This window comes from Panthera tigris, chromosome F3 (assembly GCF_018350195.1).
Source record: "Panthera tigris isolate Pti1 chromosome F3, P.tigris_Pti1_mat1.1, whole genome shotgun sequence".
Classification (NCBI taxonomy): Eukaryota; Metazoa; Chordata; class Mammalia; order Carnivora; family Felidae; genus Panthera; species Panthera tigris.
The window spans coordinates 9,437,330-9,450,975 of NC_056678.1; the positions used below are offsets into that span (position 1 = coordinate 9,437,330).

General features: G+C 40.4%; 1 protein-coding gene across 4 annotated transcripts in view; it reads left to right on the plus strand.

Annotated features, from left to right (window-relative positions):
* The first annotated feature begins 505 nt into the window (after window positions 1-505).
* The window catches only part of GREM2 (gremlin 2, DAN family BMP antagonist), a 106,355-nt gene continuing 93,214 nt past the window's right edge, over window positions 506-13,646 (plus strand). The window contains exons 1-2 of one of the 4 annotated variants that reach the window (XM_007076991.3): window positions 506-594; window positions 5,125-5,204. In XM_007076991.3, the coding sequence (XP_007077053.1) occupies window positions 5,149-5,204 (56 nt within the window). In that variant the 5' untranslated portion in view covers window positions 506-594; window positions 5,125-5,148. Of the gene's footprint in view, window positions 595-1,127; window positions 1,160-5,124; window positions 5,205-9,871; window positions 9,902-13,646 lie in introns of those variants that run through there. The other 3 variants (XM_042976156.1, XM_042976158.1, XM_042976157.1) reach the window with 3 other exon arrangements.

Here is a 13,646-nt window from a genome sequence, read left to right on the forward strand (position 1 = left end):
CACACACGCAGGCTTTGTACATTCTTCACATTGCAAACCCATCAACAAAAGGAGGAAGATCTGAGGGGAATGAGTGGTTTTTGCGGGTTTAGAGGATGGAGAATTTCTCTACATAAACAAGAAGGTTTGGATTGGAAGTCTGCTAAAAAAAATGTTACAGCTGACCACAGGGTTGTAAATCCAGACTGGAAGGAGGAAAAGAGAAACACTGCAAGCGAGTGAAGTGTGTGTGGCTGCAACGTTTGTGGCTTAGATGAGAAACAAGCGCTGAGTGAAACCGAGAAGGGGGGTGGCGGGTGTGATTTGTTTGGTGCGCGGAGCCAATAGAAATCCCAGACCGCGGTAATATCCCGGTGCAGCGCCGCGCCGAGTCAGAGCTGAAGTCTCGCGCCCGTGCACATCTGCGAGCCGCAGCCCAGCGCGCCCCGCGGAGCCGGCTGCCCGCGGCCCCCAGCCCCGCGCGCCTCCGCATGCGCGTCCGCGGCACTCCGGCCCCCGAAGGCGGCAGAGGGAGAGCCAGCGCGCGGCCGGCAGTGGACTATATAGCTCAGAGGAGAGGGACCCGAGGAGGAGGCTTCCATCACGTCATTGCAGGTATGCAGCTTGTCACGACTAATGTGGCACAGACAAGGTTTCTGGTTTCTACGTTCGCCGGGCACTTAAAAGTAATGGACATCGTTGGTTCCACTGCCGGTCAGAGTAGAAAGCACTGAGTGAGTGGCTCGCTTGATTCACCCTGGATAATCAAAGCTGTTAACATGTGTTTGGGGGCCACAGGGTGTATTCACCTATCGAATTATCCGTGAGTGTAAAACAAGGACCTTCAAACTTGACCGTCATCTCTTCCTTTAAAATAACATCAGTACCTGCATGTTGCCATGCTGCCCACTTCTGTATCTCGGTGACCTCCGTTATAACTGTGACCTACAGCAACTCAAACACTATCTGATTGTTAGAAAGCAGGCTTTGAGCGTTCCCACCTACCTATCAGGTTAATAGCCTCCCCAGAGGAACAGGAACCAGAGCGGACCTGAGCATGGTTTTGATCTTTAAAGCGAATGGCCAACGTGGACTAAGCTCTTGAGTGAAATATCTCTGTATCGCTTTGCTGTGGTTGAAGAAGAAGAGAGAAGGGAGAAAGGGATTTCTCAGTGTAATGGTCAGTGACTCTTCTTGTGTACCTGATTTATTTTTACATCGTCTTATGAGTGGAAAATGCATTTGTATTCTGCACCCTCAGGCAGGATGAGTTTCAAGACCTCATATATTACTCCATGAAAAAGTCGTGAATTGGAAATGTATTATAAATGTGATACTTGTAAGGAAATGCCCATTTTTGGTTTGATTTTATTTGATACTAAATTCGGTAGACATCTGGCCATTTCTTTTCCATTTTTTCTTCATCTTATTTTGAGACATGAGTTTTGTTTAAAAAAAAAATCTATTCCCTGGGTTTTTACCATGTTTGATTTCAAAATTTGAAGATGGTTATATAACTTTTTTTTTCCCTGTTGATTACTTGTGATTAAATTAATATTGCTTAATGAGTTCAGTCTTGCCCTTCGAAAAGCCAATAGAGATTGAATGAAGCCTGAGTTAAAAGATTAGTCTTGCTTTGGGCGATCCTCAAATAACTGGTGTATAACTGCTCTGAATGCCTGGAAAACCAGCTTTTCCTGCAGTGAAGAACATATTCGGATTGAGGCTCTAGTTCAACAAGAGAATGTCACTGCAGCAGGTGCAAGAGCAATAGAATACCTTATCTTACTAGCACTGTTCTCTGTGGATTCTTGGTGGAACATATTCAAACCATCCGTTGGTAATTCGCAATCAATTCCCCATTCTGTCATGGCTGGTTTTCAGGGCACTCCTTATCCAAGACATGTGCCTGCCCAAGGTAGATAAGGAAGTTATAAGAAAGGTATTTGTTTTACATATCACAATGGAGAATTTACACTGACCCTTTTTTTTTTTTTTTATCAGATGAACATGTTCTTTTGTCATTAAGGAAAATGCATGCATGTAGTCATGAAAAATGTCCATATTTTTGCCCATTGCCAAGTTTGAATGATTTAACAGGGTATTTTTGAAATCATGTCAGAGAATATACATGGCAAATGAATATTTTATTTAGGAGAGAGCATTTTTATTTTATAGATGAATACTTTTCTCTTTTTACATCACAAAGGAAACTGACTGTAAAGAATTCACCTGTTTAAATAAATATAATTAATTGACCCAACTAAATTCTATTTACAGTTAAAAGTGTAGTCTTGTGTCACTATAAACATTTTCAATCTATAAATATAATATCTGAAATAAATTGAGGCCCATTTCCCTCTTGCCATTCAAACTCTAAAGCAACTTTGGTCATGTTGGTGGCGACAAAGTAAATTTGAGACTGAATGTATATACACACTTTGTCTGAACTAAGAGACACGATGGCTTTTTGAAGATAAATGTAAACAATGCTTTGATTACTCATTGTTTTGTGCTATCATTCTTCACTGAGAGAAGTAATCAAAAGTTCATTCCCTGTGCATTTTAGTATAGCCAGCCAGAGCTTTAGATGCCCGCAAGTTACCCGTTTGGTAAAGTTTAAACAAGGTACATGCCTTTAAATCTCTTTAGAGTAAACACCTCTTCCTTAGCCCTCTTCTTCTAAAGCAAAGGAGTGGAATTAGGCTTCCAGTCTGGGCGCCCGAGTTCCTATTGATATGGAGAGGCCTGGCCGGCCTAGGTCAAGGACAAACATTGAGAGGCTGCGCAGTCACAGGCACACAACAGATTAGACCAGCCATGTTTGTACCCCAGGGTCGCTATAGCAATCATGCCAGATTGTAAGCATTTTCTCAGTATCAGGGTCCTTTAAGTATTTAGGAGAAAGTAATGAATTATTGCAACCAAACGTGCCAAGTATTGGGCTTAAAACAAGTCACACAAAGGACCAGCCCAAATAAGACAAATTGTTTCGAAGGGGAAAACATGCAATTATAAATTCGGCCTCCGGTGCCATCTATTCCTGTGTTCACTTAGCTGTTTCTCTTCCTACGACAGAGTACTCCTTTATATGAATTGGACGTGCTGACTAAGAATGCATAGAATTACTCTTGATCACATGTCAGCCTGCAGTATGGTCCTCAAACCACTAATCTAAATACAGATATTTCCCATGGCCACCACTTTTAGTTGGGAAGATGTCGTTGGCCAGGACATCCATAGGACCCAGCTCATGTGGAACACTGATTTGCAGAGCAGAGCCCCACATGGCAGTAAGAGGACGAATAAGGAGAGGGTCAAAGCACTAGGGTATGAGAGAAGATGGCATAAAGATTGGCATCCTTAAATACGAATCCAAGAGTCAAAGCAATAATGAGTTTATGTCCTCAAATAAGCTTCAAGTATAAAATTTAGTGAGATTTTCTGAGTATTCTAAACAGTCTCATGTGTACACAGGTACCTTGCACACAGGTATGGGATGAAAATCGATACACTTGATGAGCTGTTAACACTCCTGTATACACAGGCCAGGAGAGGGCAGCATACAAACTCTGAAAAGTGTTGCCTCCTCTTGACCAGGGGGAGACTCCAATCTCCAAATAGCTGAACCTGTCTCCCTAATTGTCTGCACCTTCCTTCTTTTGGAAAGCAGAGTCTAGGGCCTTACTTAACAAGGGATACCACATTCAGAAAGGTTTGTTTCCACCTTTGCCTCCAGACTTGGTGCCGCCTGGCAAAATAAGGAAAGCAACATAGTTAAGAGAGAACTCAATTTCTCTTGCTTTGAATTAACTTCACTCTTTGAAGCTATTCAGTCTTTATCTTTGCTCTGCCCACAGGTGGGTGGGGAAAAGGGAAGTAGAATGCAGAGAATAAAAGATAAAAAAAGAATAAGGTTTCTTGAGGTGGTTCTCCAGGGGAAAGGCTTATGCGCTGCTTTAGCCATAAACCTAGCCTTTACATGAAGCATGTGTCAAAGGCAGGTTCAAGGCCACAAGAATACATTTTATGTGCTGGCAATCAATAGTGTGTCTAGAATCCTCGCGAATTTGGTTTCAAAACAGAAGGGCTGGAATAGCGTCTCTTAGTGTTCCAGAGTTTAAGACCATGTGCTAACAAATAAGAATTATGCATCCACCTCTTAGAATCTCAGAGATGGTCAAACCTAGTCCTTAGCACACCTGGTCCAGCCTTTTACAAACTCAAGGCTCATAAGCCTCGCACTGTTGTCTCTTTCACGGATCAGCCAAATCATGGGGGCAAAGTATAAATGTGCATAGGAGAGATAATCACTCTTAAAGTGGGAAGCCTGTAACTGGCAGTGGTAATTTCTGCACATTTCGTCTCAATTTAGCTAGGTCGGTGATTTTAGCTACAGGATACTTTTGTCTCTTTGCCCTCTTTAGTTCAAATGCCACACAACTTGCTGCTAAATATGAAGGCCCTAGGAAGCAGCTCAGGAGGGGGCTTTAAAACAAAGTCTGAGAGGCCCAGAAAAAAACATTCTCGGTGAAAAGCTGAGGTTCCTCCTGGGAGAAGAAGAGGCAGAAGGGACATTGGGCTGGGGACAGGCACAGGAGGGTGAGGGAAGCCATGACCTCTGTGTCAAGAAAGGATAATTCTGAGGCTAATTCAGGAAAGTGGATCCTGGGACCTTCAGGGGCTGCCCAGCAAGGCTCAATTTGTGTGTACGAATGAGGCCTTGGAGGCTCTGATCGCTGCTTCTCTCTGGTGCCACTCTACTCTGCTGGGAGGTATGGTGTCCTTGAATCAGAGAAAAAGGTTTTTTCAAGGACAAGGTAAAGATTTCTTGGTGTCTGGGAAGAAAGGGAGGTCACTGTGTGTCCTCCGCATTTGCAGTCAGATTAGCCTGTGTAGCACTCCCATGTACCGTCTGGAACTATGCAGTGCCCCAATGCTGAGAAAGCTTGGATGAAAGGGGAGGATTCATCCAGGGTCACCACAGAACCAAACACAATGCTTTAATAGTGGGGTGTTAGCAACAAGGGAGGAAGAGATAAATCCTAGAGGCTGAGAATCTCCACCGTGGCTTTTCAGTTATTGTATCGCTTCGAAGCTCCTTTCAGTCAGAGAAACTCTGGTTTCCATCTCTTTTTTTTTTAGATTACTTTGCAATAAAGGAATCCCATGGCTGAAGGAGAAATCTCTTTGAAGGTACTTACCTGTTTGAGAGGCAAAACAGGGTAAGTAAGATCATAGTGTTCTGGCAGATACAGGAACCCTCAGGAAAAGACATACTTGAGGGTATGTTACACTAAGAAAACATCTCTGAATTATGAATGCAAGGGAATTAGAAACAAAGGAAATACATGACTTAATGGAAAAATTCTCCTGAAATAGAGTTTTTGAAGGATATGATGCCAAGAGCACAAATATTCGCAAACATGACTTTCATGTTATGGATTAGTAGCAGTTCCAAACTAAAATTCTCCTCTCCTATAATTTATTTAAACAGCAAGAGAGCGGAAAAAGAGCCCACACTGCGCAGGCGAACACTTGACTAGCTCATGTGAAATGCTAAGCCAAGTTGACTTTGTCTAGTACAAATACTGTCTGCATTAAAAATCATTCCACCTGGTTCTATGACCATGATTCTAAAAGCTGGAGGAAGCTAATCTTATCACCTGTGGGAAACTTGCCACCTTCGCTCTGCTTTTATGCAATTACAACACAAACCCTGAGTAATGCGTTATATTTTCTAATTGCAGTAGCGGCATTTGGGGAAAGTTGATAAATGTGTGATATTGTACTTAGAGTTCATTTAAATCCAGCAGCTCTGCAATGAGATTTCATTGCCAACTGCTTTTTCTAGGAATCTAAGTTTCATCAAATTTTCAAGCTATCTTTAATTTGTCCTTATTAATCATTTTACAAGTTAAGATTCGGCTAACATTTCTTGAATGCTTAACACTTACCAGATTATACCAGACACGTTCCTGCATATTATGTGATTTAATCTTTACTACAACCTCGAGGATTTATCTTCTGCAAGTTTTATTGATTAAGGCGGTTGATGATAACCACAACATTTGATAGCTAAGAACGTGGTCATTATGCAAGCATTCATTCAACAAATAGCTCTTGAGCTTCTTGTTTGTATAGCAGTAACAACAGCAACAGTAATAAAATAGTATGGTTATTATCACCAGCATGACCCTTTATATTTCCACATACATTGTTGCATTTAATTCCTGTATAAGCCATTTACTCATACGGTTAAAAACAACAACAGCAAACTTCTTTCTATATCACCAACTCATCACTAAATGATTAAAATTACATATATGGAAATAATCTTGATTGACTGTGGCTTGATTTATATCTGTAGTCATAGGAGTGTCTCATTTGATAGACTATAAACAAATGAAAAATATTAATCCTCAAGCCTAGTATCTGAGAGAAAAATAGATAGGTGTCAATTTTAACACTTTTGCTAAGGATGTGCTCGTGTCTCAGGGCCACATCCTCTAGCCTGCAGAGAGCATGCCTCATTGTTCCTCATTAAATATTTGTAGCAATAGAAATGCTTCAGGGCTATATATCCAAGACTTCAACTTGACAAATAATATGGGAAAGGTACTTAAGGTATCTCACTTTTATGAATTCAGAGAATGTAAACTTTGGAGTAAACAGACAATAACATTACTTTGTTTTAGAGAACCAAATGGTATTAAGACTCTTTTGACCTAGAAGAGTGTTATCTGGTTATTATTAAAACTTACTAAGCTGGGAAGCTCAGGAGAACTGGGATTTCACCTGTTCCTGTTTTTCACACTGGAAGTATGGCCTTAGGGACAACCTACAATCTCTTGAGTTCACTCTTTAAAAGGAGAAAGTGGAAGTGGGTCATCATATTTCATTCCAGCTCTGAGCATCAGTTCTACATGCTTCCTTCTGTGACGATAGCTGACATTCCTTGAAGGATGATTGTTTGTTAAACAGTTTATAGGTATCGTATAATCTATACCAAAATCCTAGTATTCTTGTTATTATCCCCGTTTTACAGGTGAGATGACTAAGGTTTAGAGAGAGATTAAGAGCTTTCAAATTTAACACAGCCAAGCAAATTGCAGAACTGGGTTTCAAACCCCTGTCCTCCACCTTTCGCATAGTATGTTACACCTTCATTCACTTATTTATATTATGTGTGGAGAGGATACCATGTGGGAGGTGCTTCAAGGTTATATGGGATAATTGTGAAGAGCTCAAACAAGTGGGAAAGACAAAGAATATCCTAGTAATAATAATGGTGTTTACATAGTATTATAATACAGGATGCCTTGAAAGTCTATGGTATCATTTTGCCTTGTTAACAAAACCATTTGATTGACAATATAAGTCTACTGATTATTATCTTTTCTTTACATTATTTGGCTATTTCTTCCCCTCCAATAAATGATGGTTTTAGTCTCCCTTGTATAATTGTTTTTGTCATATGTTTACATCTTTCAATAAATTTTAGGTTCCCTTGTGGACAGAAGCCATTTCTTATTCATCTTTTTATTTCCCAGAGCAGAATTGGTGCTTAATTAATTGCACCTCTGTTGAGATCCAATTATATCTAGTTTATGGCTAGGATCAGAGACTCCTGCTTATTATCTGTTGAAAGGTGCAGTCTTCAAAAACCTGTAAATACACACATGTAGCATAGGCCAAAAAAATGACAAATCCAGTCATCTTGGGAAAAAACTTTTTCATTTTTTGCTTTGTGTTACTGATGCCTTGTGTTACACGTTTGTTTAAAATGATCATTTCAGTAAGAAAATCAACTGTCATTAAAAGTCAATTACTCCTCTTTTTAAAAAAGTATTGCTTTGACTTTAAAATGCTTAATAACCATTTTGACAGACTTTTCTCCTGTGAGAGACAACTTCATTATGAGAGGGTGCCAGTGCAAGTTTATCCTTCATCCCTTTGGGGTTTTGTGGGCTAGTTGTGACACACTGGGATACTTGCTGACTTTCTGGTCTCAGTGCTTTAATTAGGAATTAGCAAACTATCTCATACAGACAAAGTGATAAGGTTACTGAAGAATATGGAAACAATGTCAGTTTTTGAATTGGAGGGCTTAATTTAGGAGAAGCAGGAGAGTTCAAGAGGACTTATTTGCTCTCTGTGGTTGCAAGGAACAGTTTTTTAAAAATCTCTGTGAAAGAATTCTTTACTGTGGGGTAGTCTATGAGAACTCAGGGGAGTCTGTGAATTTGGGTGGAAAAAAAACTGCATCCTTGTTTCCACTACCCTGTGATTGTAATTTCCCATTTCTTTTAGTTATGAATGTGAGCAACAAACCACAGTAGTGTTAGCAGAACCATCACTTTGTCACCAATAGAGATCAGAGCTATTTTTTTTTAACGTTTATTTATTTTTGAGACAGAGAGAGACACAGCATGAACGGGGGAGGGGCAGAGAGAGAGGGAGACACAGAATCGGAAGCAGGCTCCAGGCTCTGAGCCATCAGCCCAGAGCCCGACGTGGGGCTCGAACTCACGGACCGCGAGATCGTGACCTGAGCTGAAGTCGGCCGCTTAACCAACTGAGCCACCCAGGCGCCCCCAGAGCTATTTTCATATCACATTACAGTTGATACAGATGTCTCAAAATATCACACATATCACTACTTCAAAATTATGGTAATTATTATACCTATTTCTAGATCTTATTATTAATAGGTTATAAAAAAGACCACATGAATCTATATCACACTTTGTTTTTAATATATGTTGTTATATTTTATTATATTACACACACACACAGTTTTCTATTAAGAGTATACATTTCTGAACTTAGAAACATTATCCTGAAAAGGAGATTCATCAGACCCAAAGGAAGTCCATGGGGGACAAAAATGTAAGACACCTCACTCTATAGGATGGTAAATTTGGCTTATTTGATGGCAGACTTTCTATCAGCTGAAGTTGCTTCAACTGGAATGAGCCACCCTGTGAGCCAAGGAAGCTTTGCTGGCAGGCGGCAGTGAGGGGGGCACTGGATTGAGTTCAGTTGAGGGGAGTCATACATCAGATATGGAGTTGGCCCTTGATGCTTCCACATAACACTGAGGCTACATGGTCAAGACCAAAAAACAAAGACGTTGCTTTATTCAATTTGGATTTGCAAGGGTTTGAGCCAACCAGCTTCTATAAAGAGAGAAGAGTCCTGAAAGTCATGTCTCATACCACATATCTTTGCGAGTGTTTCTAGGCTAGTCTCAAACATCAGGAAGGACTTGTTGGATGAGTGAATTGGATGGCTGAAGGCCACAGTTGCTGATCAGGTCTGGTGAGTGCCCTAAAGAGTCAGAGACTCTTTGCATGGCTTTCCCAGTCAGTCATAGATAGCTCTATGCTGCATTCTAACTGTCTTTTCATTTCTTTTCTCCTCTACTGTCCTGTGAGATATCTAAGGGGCCATGCATTTTCATCTTTACATCTCTAGTCCAAGATACTTAATGTTTGGCAAATGAATCGATGAATACCCCTGTAGAGGTCACTGTTGTTGCAGAACCAGTGGCCGCATTTTTAAAAAATAAATTAAGGAGGAACATATGAGAAAGGATACTTGTGATTTTACTCAATATAAGTATCATTGTGAGATTGGCTCATGGAGAACATAGTTCTGGACCACGAAGTACTCAAATAAGACCCAAAAAAGAATCCTGTATATGGCAGGATGAGCAACTTCCATTCAACTCAATGGAAGTGTTGATAGCAAATGGCTTTCAGGATGGCTGGAGCCTTGGTGGCTTCCGGTAACTTCTAGGGAGGTAAAGCATTTTTTATTGTTACAGACTTTGTTTGCGAAGGCAGTGCCTATGCTGAAAGGCAGATTCGGGAGGGGGACAAAGAAGGACATATCGAGCACATACTATGCATTTCAGGTATTTCAACATACAATATCTCATTGAATTTTTTATAAAAACTATTGAGATAAGTGCTATTGTCCACATTTTACTGACAAAGAACTGAAGCTTATTAAGCTTCAGTAAATTTCCTAACATTGTGAAGCCATCAGGGGGCTAAGTAAGCGTTAAATTAAGAACGCCAAATAAAATTCACTGCCTTTTCACTACAACAAAGCTCTTACATACTGCCTTTTTCTTCAATAATTTTAGCTGTATTGCCTCACACTGATGTAGGGTTCCTACTAAAGACTCACAGAGACAACAGTCTAGGTGGGTTGTGTTGGGTGGATAATCAAACACAGAGGGAGCATGCACTGGTAAGCATGAACTTTGGAATCAGATAAACCAGGCTCCATTCCTGTCTGAGTGGCACTATGACTTAGTAGCTACTTAGTAGCAGTATTCCTCATTTAAAATTCCATAGTGTTGTTTTAAGAATTATATAAGATAATATGTTCAACCCAGGCACAAAGATGTAACTCTTGTTTTTATGTATGTATGTATGTATGTATGTATGTATGTATGTATGTATTTAGCAGGCTTTTGGTATTAGTGCATTGGGGCAAAAAAGCAAAGGTTCTCAGAATGAGTACCTGTGAATGTTTACTAAAAGAACAACTCATTTCTGTGAATACTTTAGAATTGAGAGTTCAAATCCAATTTTATAAACTGAGATCAATGTTTGAGTCTTAATTTTATCTTTCAAATGTAATAATTTGTAGAAGAATTAAAGTTAATTAAAGAATTAAACATTAAATCCGAACCATTGATTCTTTGGACGATTATTTATGGATCCAGAGCTAGAAATGGCAGAATATCAGACGATGGACTATATTTTCAAGGAACTTATAGCTGATGGGGAAGATAGAACATATATTTCAATAATAAAAACACAAGATGAAAACTGGATATAATTGGTAAGGATGTGGGCAGATAAGGTGCCAGGGGGGTTGGAGGATTGAGATGTCACTTCCATTGAAGAATTTTTGATGCTTAAGGCCTGGGCAAATCATACCGTGCGCCGTTTTTCATGATTACCTTTCTGTTTTCTCCACCCTATGACCCGTGTTATGTATTAGTCTTCTAACTTCCAGTTTTAGAGATACAAAGAAACAATTCATTTGATCTTCTCATTTTACAGATAAGGAACTGATAGCTCAGAAAGTCATGTGATTTTTAAGACTGCTAACTGGGGGCCTCCGGGTGGCTCAATGGGTTAAGCGTCTGACTTCAGCTCAGGTCATGATCTCACAGTTTGTGGGTTTGAGCCCCACATTGGGCTCTGTGCTGACAACTCAGAGTCTGCTTTGGATTCTGTGTCTCCCTCTCTCTCTGCCCCTCTGTCTCTTGCACTTTCTCTCTCTTTCTCTCAAAAATAAATAAACCTTTTTCAAAAAAAAAATTTTTTTAAAAGACAGTTAACTAGCTTTTTGCAGAACTGGTAGTAGAACCCATGTTCCCTATCTCCCTGTCTATTCCTCTTTCTACTACACCGCGTTCCCCAGTGGACCTCCACCACTACGCTAAGCCTAAATCAACAGTACATGAAGTGCTGTAGGAGATTTCACAAAGGTCCAAGGTGCAGCCTTCAGGATGTGTGCCAAAGTGGGGGAGAAATCACTGTGCTTTGGGGACAGTAGAAGGATTTTGTATAAATGCAGTGGAGTTTGTTGTTGTTTAATTTGGATGAACTTTTCTCCTGCTCTCTGTAATACTAAATAATCCCAGAGCTTGAACTCTCCAAGGCTGAGGTCCATTGAAATAGTCCCAGTCATTTTTAGAAGTCCAACAGTGTCTTCAGTGCAAGTGATGAACAGATAGAAAATGGAATAAAGTAGTAGGAGGAGTAAAGTAGCCTTAAATTCTTCTTCTCAGGTCTCCAAGTGTCATAGTACATTTTGGCTTACTGAAATAATGGCAATGACTTTCCTTTCCTTCTGTTTGGATCAAGGATGGATCTTTCTTATGATATATGTAGTCAGGTTTTTCCTCATCCCCAACAACTAGTGTCTTCTCTGGTTCAAATGCCCTGGTTAGACTGGTTTGCTTGGTCATACTTAGAATTACTTTCACCAACAAATGCAACCTCTGGACAGGATTTGGGAAAAGAAAAGAGTTGGTGTCAGAGTCCATCCAGAACCTTCTCCCTCTTGTTTGTCAGAGGAAGGTCACTCTCAGGAGGAAAACATTCTGCTCTTCCTTAGCCAAGTCATGTTGGCACAGTGCTTTTTTTCCTTCCTCTTTCCTTTTATTTCTGGAACCAGACATGCACAACCAGACGTCCACCTGGGACAGATCCCCCGATAAATAGTGGGCACCTCCCTCCTTTACTCTCTATTGAATGAATGAATGAGGCTCAGCAGTCCTTACTGTGGTGCCCCCAGATTACCATGAGAGTTGGCAACAGATGGACTGTTCAATGTGGGAGAAGCATTATCCTTTGCAAAGTGAGGAAGATGTTTTACTCCAGGAGAGGAAGCAGCAGGAAACGGCATAGATGAAGCAGGGTCTGTTCAAGGCAGGAAAGCCATACTCCTTGGCTACTTCATTCATGTTTGCTTCCCTACTCCAGTTGAGTTTACATGCCATTGACCTCAAGTAATTGGGCTGTGGAAGATGAAACAGCTAACTCTTCATAAAATTTCTTTTTATCCATATTTGGAGCAAAAATTGTGAACTCTATTCTTGGGGTTGAATTAGACAGTATTGCTGATGACTGATGTCTGAATAGGCACCATATGGATTTGTACAAAGGGAAGAAAATAATCCTCAGTTGTAAAAATATCTTTGGTCTTCACGAGGGTGATATGCACCCACATGTTTCTGTCAGGTGGTTTTGCTATAAACGATTATTCTTGGACTAATAGGAAAATTTCCTTTTATAGTGATTGTACATTTTCCCAGATTATCAGTGTAGCATGCAAAATCCCACAACTTTGGAAACTCAAAAGATCAAAGGCAGAGAGGCCGTTGGAGTCTTTAGACTCACCACACACCAGAACAATAGTTTGGCTACCAGAAAGCCCTTTTAATGACAACAAGAAAGTGTACTCTCATAATGGCCACACTGCACTGTGAAAATTGATATGCATTCCTAATTCCTGAATTAGATATTCCTGTTGTTTCTCAATGGCAGTAAAATTCAGATTGTCTCCATATGATTAAAACATTGGCCAATTGAGGTTTGGAGCTGTTTAGTCAATAGTAACTGCTGTGGTGTTGAACTGATTTTCTGTTTCAAATGACAGCCAAGACTATCAAATAAACCCAAAAATATTTATTAGGGAGGCTTCTGAATATATAGACTGTGGCTCATGACACAGACTCAATAATCTCATTAAAGGAGGGGAAAAGACTTTTTCCATCTGTGTAAACCCCTTCAGTAGCTGGCCTGAAGGGTAGGTGCATTGAAGATGTTTTTAGGGTGCGTGAAAAAACGAGTAACTTCGAGCGTGTGGAGTTGAAAGTAAGGATCTATAACTGTTTAAATGTAGAAAAAGTCACAGGTAATATTAGCAAGTTGGCCATCAGTTTAGAACTTCTGCCCTGTTTCGCCAGGGTTCTGATTTACACACATACGATCAACACACATTATTGAGTGTTTACAGTGTGCCAGGCACGAGGAATATAAAAAAAGGACTAAGCCGTGCTCCGGGCCTCCTGCAGCACCCGGTCCAGCAGGGGAGACACACGCTAACCAGGTAACAGCAGCATTCAATAG